The sequence below is a fragment of the Perna viridis genome, chromosome 1, assembly GCF_037379345.1.
Source record: "Perna viridis isolate PV_CMFRI_1.1 ecotype Kerala chromosome 1, ASM3737934v1, whole genome shotgun sequence".
Lineage (NCBI taxonomy): Eukaryota > Metazoa > Mollusca > Bivalvia > Mytilida > Mytilidae > Perna > Perna viridis.
Window position 1 is genome coordinate 19,548,121 of NC_142445.1, and position 26,397 is coordinate 19,574,517.

A 26,397-nucleotide genomic window follows, 5' to 3' on the forward strand; every position below is an offset into this window, starting at 1 on the left:
TACCTGTTTCAACATTTTATTGAACAAAAAGCAAACAACTTTAATGCTGTTTCTAAGCCAACAAAACAATATATTGTAAGTTACAGGAATATGTACATTGTACAACTACATGTATGATGGCCATTACCAGATATCTAACTGGCTTGTGTAACATGTATATTGTAGCTGAATTGGATTTTTCACCAAAAGGAAAGCATTGGAATCTGTAAAAAACAGACCAAATTGAAATGTAATGAATATTGCTCACAAAAAAACAAGAATTTGACTATGTGGGCACAAAATTTAAGGCAATTGAACAGTTTGCTTGTCTTAGAAGTGTCAGAGGATGCAGAATTACAATAAAATGATAGGTAAAAGTGAGTTATCTCCCTTTGATGATGAAATGCACTTCATTTAGTTTATACCTAGAATTATTGACACTAACAAAAGAAATGAATACCAATTTTGCATTTCAGATAACATTTTAAATACGATTTCATGGAAAGACTTGGGTGTTTTTTTCTTCCATCATGATTCACCCACTGTCTGATTCTGACAGTGAATAGCACTATTGGCACTTAATAAACCAAACTGATGAACTATTCCGTAACATCAATTTTCCCATAATCAATTGAAAAAAAAAGAAGAGTTACGAACTGATAAAAAAATATTATTGAAGAAAATATTAGGTCTTGAACACAATCTGATATTTCAACAGACAAAATTTAAAAAATCCTTCGGTTAATTAACATTTTGCATACATTTTTAACAAATCTACAAGTATTCAGGGACTGATTTTAAGGTTGTCCTATTGCCTGAGACAAGTAAAATTAAAACTAAGACTAGTAAATTTAATTTATTCATACCTGAAGGCCACCCAAATTATATGTATTTTTCAACATGCACTAATTTCAAGACAACTTAGTCTTCAATTTGGGCAAATTTAATTTTCATCAACGTCCCTTAAAGGACTCGGTTCACAAAACATTAATTGTCATATCCTGACAATGGTTTATCTGTAAAACCTTAAATTTCCAATCCAGGAATGGATTAATTTTCTTAATGTAAATTTAACTTTTAATTACATGTACATTGTACATGGGCTGAAAGTAATATTATTCAAATCTATTTTTACTGTATAATAGCATACTGTGCATTTACATCAATATCCAGTAGTTTCTTGTACACTAGAATCTGAATAAAAAAGAATTACACAGCAAGCAAATGTAAGTCACAAAGTAACAAATAAAAAAATAAGATCTAGATATAATTTGTTGCAAAACCTTAAAATATAACAAACAACAAAATCACAGATATGGAAAATGAAAGCGCGAAAAGCAGTAGTCAACAAATCATAGTTTTATACTGGTAATAGTACACATGTACTAAATCAATACGACAGGAAGAAATAACTATCACAACCAAAATTTATTAACAGACCACATCGTAACATGTTAACATAAATGTATACTTTACTCATTAGGTATATAGGCCACTATTTATCGTATTTTGAAGGGAATAAATGACCAAATCAATACATAAAATTTTGTTGTAAAATACCTAAGATTCAATTGTCTGTTATAACAATAGACAAGAGTTATACATTACATTATAATCAATGCATTTCTTATTGATAGAACACAGCTGTGGTGTGTTCCTTTTGAACTTAACGTTGCTTTAACAGAAAATCAAACATCACATTTTCTTATGATGTCAATAGAAAATTCTTTTGTAAAATGTCTACAAACACACTACAGACATGTACATAATTGTAACATGCAATAAAGTAGCATCTGAACGATCTAACCAGGAATAAAGATCAGAAACTGGACCCCACCAATTGTGCAATCTGAACAATTACTACCAACTCCCAACCCCTTAGTTGTGCCTAGCAGCAATCTCCATTACTGCCCTCTTACTAATTCTGTCATTGAATATCCCACCACCACCCAAAACTCTGTGGTGGGAACAACCACTAACAGTCTTTCATTCTGCTATTGGGCCAATATTATTTAAATAAGATGCATAATTACAGTTTAAAGTATTATTTCGAGCTTTAAGTGATACTGATAAAGTAAACGGAGGAACCCGTACAAATTGATAAGAAGTGACATGTAATAGAGATCACAGTACACTGAACTGTAATAAAGCTAAATCAGTATATTCATAAATTACAACTGCATGTCCCTGGTGAATACAACACATATACATATGTACATTGTACGTGTGCAATAAATTGTACACTGTTCACCAAGATTTCTTTCTTTATTAAGAAAGAAAAAAATAAATTCAACTTAATTGCTTGTGAAAATGTAACTGTCAATTTTAAACTATTCAAAAATAGTTGAATGAGAATGGATATTTGATTGTCCTTGACTTGCTTTTAAGACTAACATGTACAATGTAACTACTTATACTATGTAAAATATATACATGTATAAATGTGAAATGTACACATACAAGTACATTGTATATCACACACATATAATACATGTTGATTTTATCTTGATAATACAAATACTCAAGAAACTATTTTAGGACCCCTGTACATTAAATCTCTTAACCCAATTTGGGAAGGTCTAATAAATTTAAAATGCATGACATTGCCTAGAACAGAAATCGAATGTAATTCCACTGTTGAAAACATACTCAATGTACAAAATGTACATGTATACATTCATACAAAATAAGTATATGTACCAGTATAAATACAAATGCAAATGATTAGAGACAACTATTGGTACAATTTTACATACATAGTACATTGTACATGTACTTCACTAGTATGAAATACACATGGAAATTTATACTTGTACATGTAGCTACATGTACTTCACATAAGCCATAACTGTAACTAAACAATTGACTAGTAAAGACTAATGAATACCATACACAAGTAACTGTCAAAACTATTTAACAAAACTGAAAATGTTTCATTTTTGAAGACTGAACTTTATGAAACTAATGAAATGAAAGCACCATCTATAACAAATTGACATGGCTTAGTATGCATATTTTTTTTTTAAATTGCACATGTAAGTAGCATTGCACAACATCAAAGGCCTTTAAACACTTTCACTTTCTAGTATTTTCTTCTGTTGTGATTGGAGATAGTCAGTGTATAACATTCTGGCTTGATGGAGAACCTTGTGTACGTCATGCTTGCGGACCATTTTGTCAAACAACATGGCCATTTCATCATATTCTAGTTGATTCTGCATGATAACGTCTCGATGCTGCAACAGAAGTGTCAGACATATGAACATTAGGAAAGGATTTCCACAACCAAATTCTTCAGGGGGAGGTAACTCTATCAAAGCATCATTAGTAATTACCTCTAAAGATGAGTGCACAGAGTTCATTCCAGAGTCATCGTTCACTGAATCAGTCAAAGAACTCTCATTTGGACTTAAAACTTCATTGTTTGATTGAGAAAGGTTAATCGAAGAAGACTTAGAATTTTTTAACACTGAGTCAGGTTGTTTTCGAAGAGGGGATGTCATGATTCTTTTTTTAACATTGTCAAAGAAGGAGCCCTTTGGTGCAGGGATCAAAGGTTTTGCAGGAACTGGCTCACCACTTGACTCTAATGATATATAGAATTGACTTTGTCCATGTCCACTGTCATCAGCATCATTTTCCCTATCACATATACTGTCATCTTGTCCATCGATATAATTGCTTATTTCATTTTTGACATCTTCATCATCAAACTCCAGATTCCTTTGAACTTCAAAATCTTCAGATATTTCATCCTTCATACAACACTGTACTGGGTCACTTTGTTTCCTACTACAAGTAGATTCATTGTTCAATTCAATGTTTTCATCTTTCTGGTTTTCACTGCATTCAGGCACTGGTTCTATGTGAGCATCAGAATTCAGTTTTTCAGAGTTTTTGTAGTTATGAATTGGACATGTCTCTTTCAGAGAATTATCAATTGAAGATGATTTGAGAATGATAGATTTTGTCATGATTTCATCTGAAACAGCTGGGTAGTCTTGAGAAGTGCTTTTTTCATCTATTGGTGAATTGTCTTCCATTGAATTGTTATTATTTACACTGCCATTCTGAAGAGAATTACTAGGAACATCCTTGACCTTTGAATGAGAGTGCAGTCGTCTGGACAATAGTTGAGCATATATATTTTGCTTTGTTGAAAAAGAAGGTGACATAGGTGACATTGAAAGGAAATCCCCACGATAATCTGGATCATTTAACTTTAATTCCAGGTCAGGAGGATTTGGTGGCAAAGTACTCCACATCACTTCTAACATGTATAAACAATCATCAAAAGGGAACTCACGTTTACATTCTAAAAGTAACCAACGATAACAGAAAAACATGTCTGAAGCATTAACTTCTTTTAAGTAATCATAAAACACTGGATCATGAACTTTAAGTAGGTCCTGAAGGTGCTTAAATTTGATTTCAATAGAGTTTCCTTCTAATAAGAAATTAGTCCGTAATCTATTCATCAATGCACAGAAACACAAATAAGCTTGGGCTTCATCCTTTTCAATGACAAGCAAAGGTGAAGCTACATCACTCATACCCTGACAGTATGATGTTTCAGGATGAGTGACTGCATAAGTCACTAAAATATGAAATAAAGTTATCAAATTTTTGTTGTCATCACTTCCTGAATAAAACTTATGTGTTCTGTCAGTTCTCAAAACATCTTTTTTCACCATAGTAGCAACATGTCTAATTTCTTCAGACAAGGAGCCACTTTTGAAATGTTCCTTCCAATGGTCCCTTAATTTATAATACTCATTTTCTTTAGTTTTCATGTAATCAAATCTTTCCTTCCCAGAAAGACCTGCTGGAAAGATGTTGAGTAAATGTCGCCATACAACCCTACGTAATGATGACTCTACACCACCTTGGTAAATACTCAGTCTAAGCTCTTCAGGTTTTACCATGTGTCCAGAGGAGTCCAAATAGTTCCTGAATTCATGATCAGTTACTGGTGGTTTTGAAGGTTTGAACTTGTTTTCCTCTTCTACTTTTATTCCTGAAATAAACTGAACTAGTTTCAGTCGAATGCATTTTTTTAATAATTCAGATTGATTGATTGATTGTTGGGGTTTAACGTCCGATCAGCAATATTTCAGCTATATTCAGACAATGAACATGAAATGGATGATAAAATGAACATGAAATGATGATGAGATGAAAAAAGGGGATGGGACACAAGGATAATAGGATAGAAAAATTTTGATTGCCACTAGAAAAAGGAAGGGATGGGTAAGATCGGGCAATTTAGCCTCCTGTGGCAGAGCGTAAAGGTTCCTACTCCTATTGAATACCACAGCAGGGTCCTTTAACGTGCAAGGAACGTGACATCTTTCCCAACACGGTGAACCACTATGGTTTGCGCCCAGGTTTTCCGTATTTTAGCCTGACAACCCCAGCATGCAAAATGCCTGGGGTACCCCATTCCACCACCTGGGGCACACATCCCAGTTGCTCTGTGGGCAGAGCGCCTTGCCCCCGGCTAGGTTTCTGAGTACTATTTAGTCGCCTTTTACGACAAGCTTAGCGCTGCTGCAGGCTTATTCTTTTGACACCCAGACCTGCACGGAGTTTTAATAATTCAGAGCAATATGATAATACACATAGCTTGTATATGTACCTAAAACCATTAAAACCTACTTAACTAAGTGTAAAGCTGGCATTCAGTACAGGACCATAATATGTAGGGTAGTAGTCAGTACAAAACTATCATACATGTACTTTATTTTAATATTCACTTAGATTGTTCAATTAACACATATTATCGGGAGATTACAAGATTCATTCTGTATATTTTCTAACTGAAAATGTGCTAAGTCTATCGAACCAATTGTTGCAGAGATGGCAGCAGTTTCAGTGATATGTATCATACTTATGGTATTAAAAAGCCAGGGACTAAATGTTTCTTTGCCCCTTTATTTACAGATACATACAGATCCTTTTAAATTTTGATGATAAATATGAATGAACAACAGTGTTCAAGCACAAGATATGTTCACTCACTCCTAACACTTTAAAAAAAAATAATCAGAAAACAATGAAAGCAGATGAAACCTTGTGTGGTAGCAATCATAGGTTAATACTAGAAATCAATGAGAGCAGATGAAACCTTGTGTAGTGAGAATCATTGGTTAATATTAGAAATCAATGAGAGCAGATGAAACCTTTTGCGGTGACAATCATTGGTCCAAATACTTCTTGAAAGCTTCAATGATTTATCACTAAATGTGTAGGAGGAAGAACAGCTGTATGCCATAATACATCCATCAATACATGTACACATGTAGGTTATAAAAATTTATGCATACCGGTATTAAAAATTTAATAATATTATTAACATACCCATTACTTTCTGCATGGATCTAGAAACAGTTTTGCCAACATGAGTAGTGAGAGTCCCAAGGAGTGAGCTGCCATCTAAATAACCATGTGATTTTTGTTGAGGGAAATCTACTGGGCCTATGATATCCCAATCATCTAAACCTAAAAAAACATATTTGTGTTTATCATAACACCTTGTTATAAGTAAAAGTATATTCATGTATAATTAATATATCCTTCAATTTTGCAATTTTCAGGGTGAAAAAAATACTGTCACTATTTTGTTTAAGTTCAAATTGGAACCTAACCATAATGTGATTGTTTTTAAGAAATAAATGTACCAACATTCAGCAGGATCATGTAAATATTCCCCATAAACTTTGAATGGGTTAACTTCAATAGAAATGAAATTTGGAAACATATCTATAGGGGTTATGTTCATATTTAAAGCTTTTCCAAGTTATTATTTTCTACACACCATGTATACTGTAGTGTACTTGGACCTACATGTACATGTACCACATGCAATTTCAATGTCAACATGCCTTTTCATATTCCAAGAGAAGGCTAAACAGTTACACATACAGTGTACATGACAGAACATCTGCGATTAAAATTGGATAGGGCCATGTGTCAATTGTCCCATTCAAACTTGCAATGTCCCATTAAAATCAGAAACAACATTGAGATTCTTCAAATCAATTAAAAGAACAATTTTCTTAATTTTAATCCCATTTATTGATGAACATGTAAAAATAGCTTATCTGCTTTATTCTTGTAAGTTAACTATTATTTTCCTACAAAATTACAGATGATAGTATACAAAATGTGTTTTGTAAAATTTATTTTAAACTGGCTGGTATTCTTGAATGTGCTTGTATGCAATCATCAATACTGCTGTTTATTCTTACCATCTTCAAAAGGTTTAAGATCTACTTTGATCTGTAAACAAGGATCTGAGGCACTCTGAAATGCTGCATCCATATCCCAGTCAGATAACATACTAAGGTATATCTCCTGGCCTTCATCATCATGGGCTAAGTAACTCAAGGTAAAATCACTGTCCAAAGAAAGTAATAAATGTATTAAATAAGGCAACTACATATTTCTTCTGAATACTGAAGGTATATGTAGGAAGGTAGGAACACGTTAATTGGCTTTAGAAGTTTTGTTCTAGTTTTATTTACCTCACCAGATTTCCAATGTAGAGCATATTGAAATCTGAAGACTGATCTACATTTTATTGTTTACTTCAGGGATCTCAAAATGCTGCATTACAAAAAAAATCTTCTAATTACAAAATACATTGTCTTTCTTAACACATTTTTATAATGTAGAAATAGATTCCTGTTATTTTTACACAAAAAAAATGTTCTGCTTTTAATACTGAACTCAACACTCTATAAATGTCAAATCTCTATGCATTTGAATGGTAGATTGGGACAAATTTTCATTGAACCAAGAGTCAGGGCTAGTGACAAGACTTACATACCATAATGACATTCTTTATAAAACAATAAATTTACTGTCATCTATATGTTAAAAGAAATATACAATTAAATTGACAAAAATAACTATAAGCAAATTAAATATGATTGTAATCATATGAAAAGCAGATCTACATGTACATATATACAATGTCTTTTTATATGCATGTACACAGTCACTGTACATCCAACATTTGAGTACATGTATTTAATTATTAAGTTGACATTCACAAATGTAAATGTGATCCTTTAATTTTAAGTTAAATATAAACAAATCAAAGAACTATGAATCACAGCTGATAATACAAAATGCACTTGTAATGTACATTATTTGTATAGTAGTAAATTCACATGACAAGGAAGATTTTAAAGTAAATGTACAAAGATAAGTTTTGAAATTTACCCTTTTATGCTGAAAGCACTGGCAACAATATGCTGTAACATTTCAAATGAAGTGATTTGTGGATCCAAAGAAAACTTTTTACACTCTGGCTGCATAAACCCATCATGTTTCTGAAATACAAAATTTTACATACCACAAAGACTTTGTATGTTGATTTAATTGGTCTTGTACTGATTATGAACAGCCTGTTATTTAGATGTTTAACTGTTAATTACATGTATATGTTGTACACAATACATGTAATGGAATTTTGTTTCTTCTGAATAAGAACATTTTTTATTATATTTTGTTGCTACTGATAATTGTACATGTAGATGTATTTATTGATGAAAAACACCTGTCAGTAGAAAATGTACAATGTATAATCATGTACATGTACATTCATTGTAAATGTAAGTTGCTACAGGAGATACACGTAATGCTCTGTAGCAAAAATTAAATTTGGACTTAATACATAAGTTTGTAACTCACATGCCCAAAAGGAAAACTTTTGACTTTTTTCTCCTTACATACATGTACATTGTAAATTGACATTGTGCATGACATTTATAGCAAAATTTTCCCCAATGGTGGGCTTCTGATTCCCTAAAATCCCTGAAGAGCCACCACTGACAAAGTGTACATTTATCTTTCCTATCAACATTTTTTTTGATGGAACAACAGTATTTTACCACAAAAGTTCTATTTTTACATTTACTGAAAATCAATAGTTACAATAGTGTACAATTTGTTTCTAAAGGGACACAGGCAAGTTGAAGATTGTGACACCGTTATAAGCAGTTTATCTGATATTATGAAAAGATGGGTATTTACATGTAAATGTACATGTTGTAGTACATACATTATGTATGCATGTACATGTAGGTTACAGACAACCAATTCAACCAATGAGCACTTGGAACGTACGCAAAAATAGTCCTACGCAGAAATTACCCCTGGTCCTCATAGTGCTGTGAAAAAAGTTCTCATCTTATTTAAAAAATTTAAACAGTTTCTGAAAGGAAAAACATTTCTGTACATTTTATAGGTGCATTTTGCTTCTTGTGATGTGAAGCCTAATCTCCATAATGATTTTTAAATATACCCCTATCTTGTGAAAACACTGGGATTTCCCATGCTATTTATAGACCCTTCACTTCCGGTGACCAGTACTGCACTGCAAGTCTGCTAACCCCACATGCCATTCTGAGGATTGTGAGCTGACATATGTAGAATCATGCTGATATATAGTCCTCTGCAGGTTAAAGTTAAGGTAAAGTCCAGAGAAGCCATTGAATATTGTGAAATTAGCATAGAAGCCTATGGGAAGTGGAATTAGTGGTTTTTAGCCTAAAGCTGAAGCCATGGCAAAATGAAAAGTTTCTTGAAATAGCTTTAAACTACTTGAAGATCTTGTTAACTTTGCCATGAGAGGAATACACTACAAAAATCCTTCAAAATATGCATTTTTTTAAGTTATAGGTCCAAATTATGGAAAATTGGTCTTTTTGGCTGATTTTTATGTCCTATCTTGTAAAAAGTGTAGAAAATTTAGTAAAAATATCAAATATTAAACTTTGAGGGCTATATTTACCTAAATATGGTGGTAATAAGCACTTGAAATCAAGTTTTGTGTAGATTTGAGCAAAAATTAGGTTAGAAATGAGGAAAAACTCACTTTCATTACTGCGGTTAAGGCCATATAAGCATTCCCCTATGGCAACATGGAAAATCCATTATTGAGCACTTTTTTTGCTTAAGGTGCCCTTTACTGGTCATGTTTTAATGTGAAAACACTGTATTTACAAATTTAAAGCCAAATATATCACCTTTTGTGAAAATTTAAAGATTTAGGATTTTTGACATGTGATCAAGAAAAAGGGGGAGGCATGTCAGAAATAAATTTTTAAAAATAGACCAATTTCTCGGAAAATGATTACTTTTAAAGCTATTTCTTCATTAATATTGTTAAAAAACAAGTTGTGATTGATATTTTTTATTTGAAAAGTCAGAAAAAGTTCTTTGCAAATATTTAATGCATTTAAGTATGGTAGAATATTGTCACTTTTTTGCTCGCACAACTTGGTTACCCTATATTTAAAAATCAAATATTTAAAAAAGTGCTTGTCACATTTCACTGAAACTTTGCAAATGCATTCAGTATGTGTGTAGGAAGATACCTGTATAGTTATTTATTTTTTCTAAGACAAAAAGTGACTCTTTAGAATACAGACCACCAATTCAACCAATGAGCATTTGGAACGTACGCAAAAATAGTCCTACGCAGAAATTACCCCTGTTCCTCATAGTGCTGTGAAAAAAGTTCTCATCTTATTTAAAAAATTTAAACAGTTTCTGAAAGGAAAAACATTTCTGTACATTTTATAGGTGCATTTTGCTTCTTGTGATGTGAAGCCTAATCTCCATAATGATTTTTAAATATACCCCTATCTTGTGAAAACACTGGGATTTCCCATGCTATTTATAGACCCTTCACTTCCGGTGACCAGTACTGCACTGCAAGTCTGCTAACCCCACATGCCATTCTGAGGATTGTGAGCTGACATATGTAGAATCATGCTGATATATAGTCCTCTGCAGGTTAAAGTTAAGGTAAAGTCCAGAGAAGCCATTGAATATTGTGAAATTAGCATAGAAACCTACGGGAAGTGGAATTAGTGGTTTTTAGCCTGTACATTATAGAATATAATTTTTTTATGTTAGCTAGTAGTTTTCATATACATGATGATGTTATCATGTAGCCTGATTGGGTGGAGATTTTAGGAGAAAATCATGAAAGTAAGATGCGATGTATATTCTGTTTTTGTTTCTATGGTAATTTAGAGCACTCCAGTCAAGATAAAAATTGAGTCATGTTTACAATGTCTTCAATGTTTGTCTGGTCGTCAAATGAACTGCAATTAATTATAACTCAATACAGGACAGTTATGAAGTATGTATCAACAATAAATGTCTTTTTTTACAATTTTCACGTTATATTTGTCAATTGTTAATACCACATGCTAATCGTCTCAACCGCTGTTTTATTGAGCAGAAAGCTTGGATTAAAACTGGACAAATCTACTATCGACTCATATTACAAGTATAGATTTCGGCAATTGGATAAAGAATTTTCACAAGTCCCCTGGACCCCCCGTTGTGATTTTCAGAGGTTACAATGAATTTTGGAGGTCAGTGTGACCTGGGAGTTCGGATACTAACGTCCATATAGTCAGCGGAGATCAATGAGATTAACTTCACTGCTGTATGAATTTCCCACCCAGGTCAGTGATTCTCTGTACACAATTAACAACCGGAATATGTTGTCCTAGATGGGTGCGTGTAACATTCACATTTCACCATGAAAAAATACGACTGACACAGTGTTTTCCTGACTAACATAGTCATAGATTTAAAACTCTGACTTGAGTGTTGTTAGAACTTCGAGAAACAAAAGTTGCTGAGTGTAGTGTATTACTGTATTACACACAACATATTTATATTTTTTTATAATTTTATTTATGCACTGTTCTTTTTGAGGCTGCCATTCGATCTCTACTGCCGCATCTTCAATGAGATATAGGAGGAATGTCACATTTATATTCGTTTGCATTTACAATCGACGTGCTGATCAGCTGTTCAGTTGGTGGAGTAATGCACCACGGTTTATAGACATAATACTTAATGACATATTACCTTTATCTTGACACGAATGACTTCCCTGCGTTCTGTTATACCATAAAACCCTGACATTCTCAACAATTTGGTCTTTGATAGACATCAGATGTAACAAAAACACCGACTTCACGTCATCATTAATAACCGGAAGTAAAATTATAACCACAAACCAGTCGACTTTTTTTAGGGATACTTTCTGAAACAAAATGAAAGTAATTTTGTTATCATCATTTTTATACCCATTGACTTTAGAATACCAACATCTTGATATATTTAAAATTATAAACTTGAAAAAGATACCCATCATACATTTTATACATCCACCTGTTTCCATTCTAATTAGACTTCGTTTACCCTATATAAAATAGTACGACCCAAGAAAAATAAACTGGTACCTCCGTCAAGTAGAACCAGTTACAAGCAGAACGCATAAGACGTTGAGTCAATGTTTACAGAAGGTCGAAATGGACATTTGGTGGCAAAACATTAACAATAATTTGATCGATACACAAATTATTAAGTGAAATGAAAAATAGTGCACGGAACTCAACAGTAAGAATTTACACGTTGTATTTTTTGTAATATCACCTAGTATCTACACAAATCAAGTGAAAACCCAGTCTTTCCTTTGTGGTATGATATATTGTGATACAATTTTAATACATACATTTTTACTCAAGTTATTGTTCGGGCATTGCGAAAATGTTGCTTTCTTATACAACCTTTTGGTGTCTAAATTTTCAACGGTTCAATTAATTAAGTCCCAACAGCCCTATAACTCAATCCCAATCGAAAATACTCAACCATGTCTGTTATACTAAAAAAAACCCTCGGAGTAGGCTTGTTCTGCTGCGCCAGCGGTACCCATCATATTGCAAATGAGTATAATCCAGTATTAGTCGATCAACACTATAATGCAACTCCTCGATACGAGGCTAAAAGATGTCCAATAAAAGCTATTCACACTAGTGCGAAATAATTTAATTTAACCAAGTATCATGATGTAAACAAAGTAAATAATGTGGTAACTGTAGACAACTATCCGAAATAGACACATTTCAATTAAACGCAATGTATATGTAATTTAAACGCACTCGCGCGACACACGACGATTCAAAATAACAAAGACTATAATAGAAATAATTAAAAGAACAGTAACTCTTTTAGAAATTTTGGCTCGGAGAGAGGAGCTAAAGAAAAGTAATGTTAAAAAATCGTTCGGAAGTATTCAGACTTTATTTTAGCGGAAATGGCCGAGTAGTTCCGATTTTGAAAAAAAATAACCAGCTCAATTAAAAAATTAGAATCGGATCGGTCAAATTCCGCACAGATTATTCTAACTAGTGCATCTGATGTTTTTCTTCTGTGTAACGAGGAAGACTGAGTAGTTCCAACTGGATTCAATCCCAATCTTTCTTTTGTCGGGTTCCACTTAAAAAATCAATACACTTTTACTAGAGTTGTCGATCCGATAATCACAAAATGACTGTTTCTTGCTTCTACTTTGTAATTCCTAAAAAAATAACCCATTCCTTCTTTTTGAGGTAAATGCCGGATACTCTAGTTAGAGTCCTGACATCAAATATTTCCAGACGACGACGTCGCTATTTTTTCATTGGACCTAGTATTTCCGTAGTGGTGTTAAACCCTATTGATATTATATTTCCCGTCTCATTATTATGATATAGGCGATATAGGCATATAACTGAAATCAGAAGTTCTGAAAGCTGATCATGAAATCACTACATCACGAAAAGATTAATATTTTCCTTCCGAATAAGATGAGAAAAACAGATTCCGTACTCCTATAGTCACGCCGACGCGTCCACATCGTCAGAGCATCAGCATGGAGAAAACTTCATGTCTTTCTAAAAAAAATGACTCATTCTTTCCAGTAAAACAGAGAAACATGCGATCTGTTTGTACGGTGCGATCTAATAAGTTCTGTCAATGAGAGAGGGTCGGCGTCCGACAGAACTGCTATTAAAAGGGAAAGTACAGCTCGTCAAATAAAAGCTGTATGTTACAAGAAAAATTAAAACCTAGGGACACCAAACCAATAATCAAGAATTGAATTAACATCACAATCTGGAAAATACTTAGTATATCAATTATAAGAAAACAATTGACATGAAATTAATGATTATTTCAAATTAAATTAGTACTATATACCTGTTCTGCCATTTATGTACGGGTACATATGTAGTTTGTCATCTAATCCAGTTTATGGCTTGAATCGTATGTTGCTTAATCGCCATTCTCTTGATTGCAAAACTGATTTTCGAAGAAAAACTAAGACTTTTTCAAGTCACAAATGGAATAAGAAAAACATAGATGAATTTAGCTGTTTTTGAACCGTCTGAGTTATCAGCTGCCATGTTGAACTGATCGCAGTTTATGAGCACCAGGCAACCACCAGTGTCGAAATGCACTGTAAGCACGTTCAGATGGTCATCACGCGTAACCTTGAAAATTATCAGAACTTAAATAAAATTAGTTTACCCATAGTTGATAAAGTGTCCTTGTAAAAACTGATTATGCTGATTATTGTCGCGATGCTCTCTGACACATGTCCGTATATTCGAACAATAACTCAGATTTGTTCCTGTGCTGTAATGATTCCAATCCGGCGATTTGGCGGCCGAATATAAAAAAAAGCTTCGGTAACTGAATCCCAAAAGGGATTGCAATCATCCCAACCCCGTGGCACAATCATTATGCAAACATGAATTAATAGCAAGCATGGATTTCATCGATCTGAATGAAGAACTATTGGAAGGTCAAACCATGTATTTTAATTCAAGCAGTAGTTAAGCGTGATCACACATGTCTCTTGCATACTTTTCTTCCTTCAAACTATATTCTCTCCCATACAACTGACTCGGTGGTCTGGTGGTAGCGTACTAAATTCGGGTGTGGGGTTGTAGATTCGTCCCAGATCCTCATAAAGTTGGTAGTCACCGCTTCCTTACCACGCAGCTCAAAGGAGACAGAGTGGTGACTGTTAGGGTCGGAGTCAGAATGATGTGTCCGGATGGGTGACATTATAAACTGCTGGTTATTAATTAAACGTATATGGAAGGTGCGTCTCAGGTCTTAATACTACAACCAACCAATCTATCATTTAGGTTTTCTTCTCCTAACATACGATAAAAGTGCCTAGTCTTTCCCACGTTTCAATCCGCTTTATATCTCAAATTAAGATAAAATTTTTAACTTAAAAAAGCTCTAAAATGGAATTTTTCATATCTTTTTAATGCTTAAGTAATCAGTAAGCAACATGTTCAAAATTAGCAACATTCCATTTTGATTTAATACACATATATTTGTTTCTTGTAGGATGAAAGAGCATATATTTTTGGGGGGCAAAATTTTGATATAGACTATGATTTACATATTTTAATACACACATTTTCATTCCTTGTATATCTATAGCCACTATTTGTATCAAATTTCCTATGGTAAGAAAACTAGATAAAGATTAGTCTCGTCTTAAACTTTAGCTGAAGAATTTATGAAGGATGGGATTCGAAAATATGTTTTAAAAACACTTACCTATAGCACGAAATGTTTTAGAATAAGCTGTTCTTTGTTTTTTTTCAAATATTATTCCTTGTATCAATTAATTTATGTGGCACAGTGATTTCCTATCGTTAATGACCAACTCATGGACACGTTTAAATAATACACCACATGTGTATCGATAATATAACCAAATATGTATTCTTACACATGTAGATCTAGTATACAAACAATATGAATGATAACACACAAGGACACATGCTTTCAAATGTACCATGCAATGATTTCCGCGTTTGTAGAGTATCTCTACGACATGAAATTCTTGAAAAGTACCGAAACTGGCTTTGAACTTACACGATAGAAAAGATGGTAGGTGAAACAGGACATTTTTGAAAAAGGGGAAATAAAATGAAAGGTCGCGCCGGGCAGTACTGAATGCTTTAATGAGGAAAGAATTGCTAAGGTCATTACGAAGATGGTCGATGACACAGTTGAAGGGTTTCGGGGTTGGAACTCGGCTTTTGTTGGATATAATGATGTCGTTGCTGTACCCCTTTTAAATTTATGGATCAGACCGGACCTCAAATTCTTTGAAACTCATGTTTTATTTAGAATTTATCTGAAGGGTTCTATTGTCATGAAACCCTAAACTGCTTTAAAATTGAAAACCATTCTTTCACCAAACATTAATTTAAGTTAAGGAACAAAGACCTGATAGTGTCAAGTGAAAAATAAGAATATCATTAAGATACAATTTCAATACTTTTTCGAGGATGCGAATGACCTCTTAAACGCTAATGGACCCCGCTCAAATTGAGATATTCCTCATATCCTGAGTTTTTCCTCAAATCTTTCATTTTAAGAAAGAGTTTAAGAAGAATTTGAGGAAAATCTCAACTCAGATTTTATATGAAAATGGCACTAAACGCCTGATAAATTTATTTTAGAAACCTATTAAAACATCTTACCTCCACTCAAACAATCTTTGTAAATAAGGAAGGGTCGAGAAAAGACAATCCGAACCAACGTTAAGAAAGAAATACAGTGTTTACCATTAATAAAGTTTGGTTAAATAACTGAAACTTTGATATATCCTTATTTGGATGGGTCCTTGGCAGTACAAATCCAGCATAACAGGTTCATTGTTTTATCTTTAGACCTTGGTTGGCTTGTTGATTCAATGTCTACTCGTAAATAAACATGTTTTCGATATTGACTTGTGAACACCATTGGGATATGTTACGATCACCTATGTGATACAAGATAAATGTCACTATAGTCTCCGTGTAACCATGGTTGTTCACCAAGCTGCCGGTCATGCCATGTAATAGTATAACTATGATAATTTTAATGATATACGGTTAGTAAATTCTACGAAAAACCTTGAAAAAGACGCATTTTAATTAGTATACCGTGCATATGAGATCTTTGTTGAATAAATAGCTTTCTGGAGATGATTTCTCAAACGTTGTAAATGGGTGACTAAAATGTTGTTAAATCTTTAAATTTTAAGAAATTTCCTCCTTTAAGGATTCATTCGAGCATACAAAAATATCGTCAATGAGATTATTTTTCATTCAAATCCAATACTGCGTTTAAATTAACAGACACAGTAACCAGACCCAAGAAATCCTACTGCAATACGGGTACACTCTTCATTTTTTTAACTAAACAAACACACCAGTGAAATAAAAAAGTATCATAATGTGCACACATTGCCTACTGAACGCACCTTTTGTTCTGTACATTTCCTCATAGGAACAAAATGAATGACAACATATATTTTTACTCTATAAAAGTGATATCTACAGTGTGAGTTCTGAGTAAGCAAAGTTGATGCAGATGGGACCAACTTACATATCAAAGGAAAAACACAAAAACAACCAATCAACCGAAAAAAACACCGACATAACTATAAACACTATTTATTAAATTGCATATACATGGAAGTTACTTGTAATAGTGTAATACGAGACGTTTTAAGATGCACGATTTGTGTACATTTTTTTTCATCTGCGTATATTTTTGCCAAACGATATAATTTGTATCATATCAATGTTTTATATGACTGACATTAAATTTTATACATAACTAGTACTTTACCACCCCTTTATACTAATGGTGAAGTTCATTGCCAGAATAAGTGATGTACTTTGTACATCTCCTAACAGTTCATTACACCTATGTATTTAAGCTGTAACAGCTATTTAGAAGTTTGATAAGTAGTATTTGTTTACACTGATATAGAATCACCCTGTATTTGTTTTACTATCTTTCCCTGTCTACCGAGATACAATCATAGAAAGTAAAAACGTAGAAAGCTGAGTATTTAAAACTAAAGACAAACTACAGAGCTTGTGTTTATATGTAGCACGTGATTGTTTAATGTAACGATGATTTTTCGTGATGAAATTTTGTATTCATAGTTCTAAGATCTTGAAAATATTCATTTTTTGTAATTATATATATTAGGACAACTTTTTTATAATCTATTTTACGGGATTTAAAAAAAAATGGGTCGAGGGGAGCAAATAAGAATAAAAATAAAAGTCGATGGAAAAAATGAAAATAAAAGTAATTGTTTTTCGTTTTTATTTTATTTATTATTATTTTTTTTGGCTATATTCTAAATGTGCGAAAAGTAAAAGCTGTTGATACCCAATTTTGATATACATTTCACTTCTACAATTATTAAGACCGATTGATACTGTTTTCACAATGAAACAGAGAATACACACAAATTTTAACTTTTGAAAAGAAGACGTATAAAAATATTTTCGATGTGTAGATACATTTGTACCCCTTTCCAAGTTTTTAACTATATTTCCGACATAATTGTTTTTAATGTGTATTTCAAGTCATTTATGAACATTTCGTCCCCTCTAACAATATATTTTTGCCTAGGTAAATACATCAGAACCCACACCACATTTAATGATCTTATTGTCAATGATCAGTTATGGTTATTAGTTGGAGAATCACATTTGCATTGTGTCCTAGGTGTGACTGGATGTCGGCATCTTATTGATATTATGTGTTTTGATAATGGTTTTATTGATAGGTGAAATGGTCTTGATAAAAAGCTACAGCTAAGATGTGCAGTGTTGTCCATCAATCTTTGGTTTATGTAATTTGATAGTTAAATTTAAAAAGGTCTGTGTTGTTTAAAATAATGACATGTACATTTATTATAATGACCAGTAATCATCAGCTGTCCAAGCCAGATAAAATGGTAATTACAGGCAAGATGTTTACCCAGTACAGTATATAAATGTGATTCCTTTAATTTATCCATAGAGGATAATCTTGTGTCTTGGTGGTTAGATAGGAGCGTTTTCTAGATAAGATGATTATTTTGAATTTGCAATTGGTATTGAAATAGTTGGTTACATCAGTATCAATTGCGGAGGTGGAATGTTGGACGACTCTTGCTTTTTCAAAATGTAAATAATTTATGTGTAGAACGTTTTTACTGTGTTACAAGATATGTTGAGATTTAGCAATACTTTGCAGCTAATATTGCCAGCTGGTGAGTTAGGCAGTGTGCCAGAAAGTTGTTTGGTAAATAAGCATTTATTTCATAATCATAGAGTTAAATATATTAATCCTGGTGAAGCTGTTTGCATAATAAAAATGTTGGTGGCAGGACACCTTTGTTATGACAACCGCAGCTTTCTCAACGACAATCTCATGAATTATTTTGTTGAAGGATAGAGAAAGATTCACCTTCCTGTATTCCCCCAATAATAACGAGTTTGAAATAATCGTAGGTCAATGACCTTCAGTGTTTTTTCATGAACTAATGGTAAATTCGGAGAGCTTCCGATAGCTTACTAAAGTAAAACGATCGCTGATTGGTCGCTTCTTTTTTACTCGTCCAATGAAAACTTGCGATCTATTTTTTTTTATTTTTATCATGGGATTTTCTCGCAAATATACCAGGAGTCGGCGGAATTTACAAAAATAAAACGACATTCACGTACTTTTATTTTTTTATTGTATTTTTGGCTAAAAAAGGGTCGGCGGTCCCGTAAAACAGATTATAAAAAATGTTGGCCTTGTACAGCGAAACCCGTCCGTCCCGACCCTTCTTGGACTTTAGAACTTGTCCAGTTTAGACAGTTAAGAAGTGATGGTTTAAGAGTAATCAAGGGAACCAAGATTATAGCGGTAATCAAAAGAATGTAATCTAGGAACAAAGACCATACATACACAACAAAGAACATAAAGTAACTAAAATCATACATACAAAGTAACAAAAGCAAATGAGCAACTCGGACTCCACTAAAAACTGGGAGCATGGACCAGGTGCACCGGTAGGGTAAGCGTCCTCTGCTTTTCTAGAAACACCCGCCGAGTTGCTCATAAAAAGTCAAGTCCGGGGTAGACAAACGAGGAAAGGAAAACTATGACCCGTTGAATAAATCAGTTTTCATGGTGCTGGTGGATACACCATAACGATCCACGAGTTCATGATGACGACCATAAAACTTCTGTAGTGATGACTTCAATCTTGTAGCAACATAACCCTGTTCCAGAAGCCTATTTGTTGAGTTCTAGCGCGATACAAAAAGTCTGCCTAGTTTCGGCAAGCTCTGGCATAACGTATGTTTTGTGATATGAACACTCCATAAGCAGGAGCCGAAGGGATGTTGCCACAGATGAAAGGAAAGTTGACAATTCTTTACGTTTGTCGTTAAGTTTGGTCAATATTTTAAAAATGTTGTAGCAACAAGCATATAAACCCTGTTCCACTAGTTTGTTCGTGAGAAGTTAAATCCATACGTGTACATGTAATTTCGGCAGGTTCTAACATAACGTATGAGCTGTAATATAGAACTCCATGCACACGAGGTGAAAATATGTTGCCACAGGTCAGACCAGAGACTACATAATATTAACATAATAATAATATAACTTTTTTAAGTCCATGCAAAACCAAATGTAAAATCGACATTTTTTTTTCAAATCAAATATTTGCAGTCACGATCATATTCAGCTCACATTAGTAAAGTATAAAAAAGATCATTTATTTTTCTTGAATTCTAAGCAAGTGGTTAAAAATTACATTGCACGTCAATTTTTAACTACCTAGTGGTGATTAATTTTCTGCAAAAATTTTCCGCCATTTCATTTATCCAGGTTATGTACGAAATTCAAGAATGAAACGGATTTAGATTCTGCTCAGCCAATTTATTCAAAGTATTCTCCCACTCTCTATCATGAATCTTAGATATCTTTCATTATTTAAAAAGAGTGAAAATAAAAGATGACAGAAGAAAACCTGAAATTCTGAAAATCCCTTGTTTTCCGATTGTATAAGACCACCACGAAAAACTTTGCACTCGAGTTGAGCAGGAATTTTTAAACATGGTCATTTTTTGAATGCCCATAATATGAGAATTACAATTTGGTTTAATTTGCTGTGAATGAGCATTTTTTATACTGAGACCTTTTTTATAGGGGGAGAGTGATATTTTTAATTTTCTTGAAAAATTCTTATATGACAATTAGTTTTCTTGGCGCTTCGTGAGCTAAATTAAATTATCTATCGAATGATACTAAATGAGACGTTTTCGATGTGCAATAACTTGTAAAATCGAACTTAGCAACTTTTCATGGATTTTTTTTTAAATCCTTATTTCCAATCTACACAAGTCATCAAAAGAACTCCAAGAGCTTTAATTTTGATGCAATAAAATAGAAAAGGAAATACGAAATAAGCCTTTCTATTTCAATAAACACTCTGGACATTTAAAATATGCCAACTTGAGCTTTTTTCGAGGGTAAAGGGTACATATGCACTCAACTGAGGAAAAAAACGCTCGAGTGATTGCTACTTTCTTGATACCATTAGAAAGTACTGTACATACGATAATTTACTATATTCTGTATAACCTAGAAGTTTGAAGCTTTAAAGAGGTATAAAATGTGAAAACAAACGCAAAATACTTCAATTTATTTTTTGCGACAAAATTTATTGGTAAATGGGAGTTATAAGGGTACAAGAAAATCATATTGAAGTTGGTGAGTGAAAGAGTGCACCGAAGGGAGACTGTCAGCCCATAAATCAGTTTTGATTCGTTGAAATTTTAATATTGAAATCATCAGCATGTACAATCCGTTATTGCACCGAGATATGCAGTTAAGGATATGTCGAGGGAAACAACTCATAACTTTTAAATGCAGTGTAACAAAGAACGCAAAACAAGCAGGTTTAAATAAAGTCATTTTCCAACTATACAGTAATTAACACTGGATAACAATTTAAACAAAATAAAATTACTTAAATTACTATTTGCTTTTTATTTAAGTCTTCAAACTCTTGTACACTCTTCAATAAGAACGTTATCATTAGATTATACCAATGCCCCACCTTTCTGTTGGTAACAAGGAAACTGCAATCACACGTACGTTTTTCAAATTAAAGGCAAATTATGAACGCCGTCCCAACCGAAAACCTGCGACCTGTTTAATACTCGTAGTGAATTAAATCAAGAGAGCCACAATTCTAATGATAACCAAATAGTTCTTAATTCAAGCCAAGGAAAATAAACACACGAAGCAAAAACATGAAATAACAAACAAAAATTAAACAAACAAAACAAAAAGACACGTACATTAATTGAAAAAAAAATAAACAAGTAGTACTTCAATACCGGTAAAAACTATAAGCATGTACCAGGTGCATCGGTCCTCTTCTTTTCTAGAAACATCCACCAAGTTGCTAATATGGTAGGGGTAATTTATATACTTCATCCGTCCATCCGAATTTCTTCGCAATTATCTTGGCTTCCAGTGAATAGATTGATTACTATAGATGGGGTAAACATTGCAGGCGATTTTGGTTGTTGCCCTATTCCAGTTGGGGTATACCTATCACTACAACGACTTCATGTTATCCTTGTTTTCATGTTGACATTAGAATAAAGTGTCAAATGATTCGAAAGTCGAATTTTTGCAGCTTTTTGTATAGAATTTTCATTTTTGGAAAATTTTTGAAGGACAAGTTTTTCCCACAAAAACCTCTATGAGAAATACACATTTCCGAAAAAAAAAAAATAAATGGAAATATATCGTTGAACGACGTCCTGGTCTAATTTACCACATATAACCGGCAAAATTAAATGAAAGACTGTTCAAAAGTATCACTAATAACATTAATTCGCCTTTTAAGAAGTAGTTACTGTGTACGTTTCCTTGTATGCATTAAAGTGTCTCTGTTTGTATCAAAATTCATGCATATCCAGTGTGGGAGAAATAACTTTAAGAGATTATCAATCAATACTCCTGGTTTTTGACATTGAAAAAGCTGCCAATGAAGCTTAGTTTATTTCATAAAATAAATACCTTGGGTGAATTGTAAGTTCAGGACCAGGTCCAAACACTTTAAAAAGGTGGGTACCAGTCGAGGTTCGCCAGAAAAAGTGGGTGCCAAGGCGTTATCTGCCATTTGTTTTGGTTAATTTTACACATGAAAATGACAAATTTTCAAATAAAAGTGGTCAAATTCCTGCATCTCCCTCTGGATCCGCCACTGAAGTTCGAAAATTGATGCTTTTTCAGCCAGTATTTCACAAAGCTAGGCTCATACTGACATATTTACAATAAAACGATAGAAATAATTCAAAGTATATGTTAAATGTGTATTTATCATTTTATAACGTTGCAGTCCAAAGTTTAAAATAAAAGAAAATGATTAACTAGAAAAAAAGTTGTATATTAATTGAAACATTTTTTCCCTACTAGTGAGAACGAATAAATCTATAATCTTCTAAAAAGTTTAAAGTTTCCCGCATTTATGGAGTTTCAGTGACGTTTTCTACGACAAGCCGAATTCATAAAAATATTTCCTATCATGGATTATTTCAGTTTAAACATGATACATGCTGTCTGAATCAGGTGTCATTGTCCTTACATTTATTTTTTCTTCTGTTGGCTGTAATCATCAAATTGAATTTCACTATACATTATTAAATTATGTCCGAACTTCTTTAATCATTTCAGACAAGTTCTAAATGATATATAATATTACATGCATGTTTGGGAAGGATAAGATTCCCCTATTCTACTTTTCCATTTGATCATGCTATTTTTTTTTTGTTCTCCATTCACTTTCTACTTTTTTATACATACATATATATAGATGTAACAGCGGTACGAGTTCGAGTCCCGCGGAGGAAACGACCAAAAATTTGCTTCGCAAATTTGACAGTTCTAACATCGATGGAAATTTTTCAGACCTTTCTATAAGTTTACGTTATCTTCCCTGTATCAGTTTTATCCGATGGAGCAGTGTAGCGAATAGAGTCGTCACATTCTGAGACGTTGTATACTATTGATTTGTTGTGACATGCATCATTAATTTGATCCTCTATCCTACATAATAACACCTAGATGAACTGCCCCGTACTACCATACATCGTGTACTAAGTTACAGCCCTAGATTAATCCTACGAGGAGGAATGACCCGGCCAGCGAAAGCTATATTTTATAGCCTAGCTGGCCGAGTGGTCTAGGGCGCTGGACTTAGTGCAGGCGGTGTTGCCATAGATGTCACAGCGGTACGAGTTCGAGTCCCGCGGAGGGAACAACAAAAATTTGCTTCGCAAATTTGACAGTTCTAACATCGTTGGGAATTTTTCAGACCCTTATATATATATATAAGGTACATGTTAATTGTAAACGGTTGTGTCGTCCCTCCGTCCATTTACATGTGATTTAAAATAAGGATTCACATAAGAATAAGTCGACGTTACAATTTTAAATTAAAAGACACATAATATATTCAGGGGCGTAGCTAAGCCTGTTTTATTTGTACGCAAAATTACGGCGAGGGGTCAGGGGTGGTGGTCGCTCAATGCCCCTAGTGAGTCATTCCACAAAACCTTTATTTCATCTTTAAAATGTGTGTTTTTATTTTTGTTACTTTTTCCGAAAGTACGCAACTGCGTATTTGCGTATAGGCAGCTACGCCCCTGATATTCCTCTATTTTTATGTATAACTGTATCTCTTTCGACCCAGAAATTGCTTACTATTTTTTTTGGAACGTTTTGTTTGAAAAGGTTCAAAAACAAAAATAAATTTATTTTAATGTTAGTTAATTCAGACCGTCTTATATGGTGCTTCAACTTAAATTAAATCTTTATGGTTCGCAATTAGTTAAAGTCAGGGTTCATTCTGCTTGCCATGACAATGTTCATATTGAACAACTTAAAATATTTTTTTATGAAAACATTTTTTCCAAAGGTGAAACAAATCCAGGTTCCAAAATAGTGAATTTTTCAATGTCCCCGTAATTATCTTAATTTTAAGTAACATTTACCTCGTGTTGAAATATCTAAAGTATAAATAAGAAAATACTGTAACAATGTTACATTTATCTTACCGTTAGTTTTGGTATATCTATGCTTGATAAAGAAATGGCTTTCCGTAGTTTTTAAAAGTCATGTGATTTTGTTTTATTATAAGATATTACGTATACTTTTGATTTCCGCTAGAGTCTTGCGATTGGGTCCTTTGATCACTCTTTCAGAGTAAATGACACGGTGTCTTCGCAAACATCGTTATTTCAGCAGAATTGTGATCAGTAATTAGTTTGTTCAATTAATATTACATGTATGTTGTGATAAATTTCATTATTTGAATGGATTGTACGTTGGTGAGACGAATTTTGAAGATATAAGTCACTCAATTTTTATACTGTATTTACTTCCTTGTATAAAAAAAACAAGGTAAGAACACATGATATGTAGAATTTTTTCAGTTGATTTACTCTTATAAAGTTAGAAGATATTCCGTTCCTCTATAAATCCAGTTAGGGTTAAGGGTGGCACCAAGTCAGAGAGCAGATTGTCAGCCAACCTCTGTCATATTGCTTGTTGAATGTTTGTTTGTTCTTATGGGGGGCCGAGTGGGACTTGATCTTTTTGTAATCTTCTTCTTGTCGTACGCCATTACACTTGAATGCCAGTCTCCTCAACAAATCTTGCCATCTTCTGTAGGTCTTCCAAAGGTCCATACAGTTTCTCTGTAGTGGGGGTTGGTTTATCCCATATCGTCTCTCTCTGTGCCTGGTGAAACTTGCACGTCTGCAGAAAGTGTTCTGTATTCTGCTCTGCTTCTCCACAGGGACACATAGGTGATGGTATGACCTTCAAAACTCTGTACAGATGTGGGTTGAGTCTGTTGTGACCTTCCTGAGCCTGAAGATTGTAGTTTGCTCAAATCTTTTTAGTTGAAGGTAGCTATCTTGCTTCTGAGGGCTATTTTGCAGAGAGTCAGAGACTTAATGATGGTCTTCGTCTCTGTATAGCAGACATGATTTTTCATCTTGCTGTTGTTGAGCGCCTTCCTTTGCTAGCTTATCTGTTTTTCATTTCCGTTGATTCCACTATGTGAAGATATCCACTGTATGGCAGTTTTAAGGCTCTTGATGGAATAAATAGCTCTTTTTGTAATCAGAATCAATTTTGTGTACATAAAATTGAGTTCTGTCATCACAAAATAATTTTTGTCGTACAAAACTATGTTATACAGACTTGTTTTTAGTACGAATTTCCTCTGACCCTGCAACCCTCCTCTTCTTTATTTGGATATTGAACCCGACATATCAATATCCAAATAAAAAAGAGGAAGGTTGCAGGGTCAGAGGAAATTCGGACTAACTTGTTTTATGATCACTTCAATTTTGTAATGACAAAAATTCTTGTCATGACAAAATTCAATTTTGTCAAATAGGTTTATAATTAAATAATATTAACTTATTTGCATAGAAAAATGACTTTTGTTAAGTGATATGGAAATTGAATAACAAAGGTCAATTTTGTGAGACAAAATTGAAATTGTATGCAAAAGTTGATCAAATTAGTTAGCATCCTGAGTTTTTGAGCAAGGGCATCTCATATGGTTGTTGCGCTATTCTGCAAAAGTAAGTAATACTTTATGATTAGGTATTACTCACCTTTGCAGAATAGCTCATCTCTCATACGATATGTCCTTGCTCAAAG

At 33.3% G+C, this 26,397-nt stretch overlaps 2 protein-coding genes across 8 annotated transcripts in view; one reads left to right on the forward strand and one right to left on the reverse strand.

The window, feature by feature from the left end:
* LOC148627648 (TBC1 domain family member 25-like) lies at nt 1–16,456 on the reverse strand. Of its 4 annotated transcripts, none has more exons than XM_088576555.1 (6): nt 16,356–16,456; nt 11,884–12,061; nt 8,209–8,318; nt 7,230–7,378; nt 6,340–6,480; nt 1–4,996 (listed from the first exon to the last, which is right to left on the reverse strand). In XM_088576555.1, exons 2-6 carry the CDS (start codon nt 11,938–11,940, stop codon nt 3,045–3,047), a joined length of 2,409 nt encoding a protein of 802 aa, XP_088432681.1. In that variant the 5' UTR covers nt 11,941–12,061; nt 16,356–16,456; the 3' UTR covers nt 1–3,044. The 4 variants fall into 4 exon arrangements, with proteins under 4 accessions (XP_088432681.1, XP_088432691.1, XP_088432701.1 ...); XM_088576565.1 differs by lacking the exon at nt 16,356–16,456 and adding an exon at nt 15,421–15,661; XM_088576575.1 differs by lacking the exon at nt 16,356–16,456 and adding an exon at nt 14,038–14,314.
* LOC148627649 (uncharacterized) overlaps nt 12,300–26,397 on the forward strand; it is a 25,730-nt gene continuing 11,632 nt past the window's right edge. The window contains exon 1 of one of the 4 annotated variants that reach the window (XM_088576626.1): nt 12,300–12,417. The gene's annotated coding sequence lies outside the window, so the exon portion shown is untranslated. Of the gene's footprint in view, nt 12,418–24,883; nt 25,123–26,397 lie in introns of those variants that run through there. The other 3 variants (XM_088576598.1, XM_088576607.1, XM_088576617.1) reach the window with 3 other exon arrangements.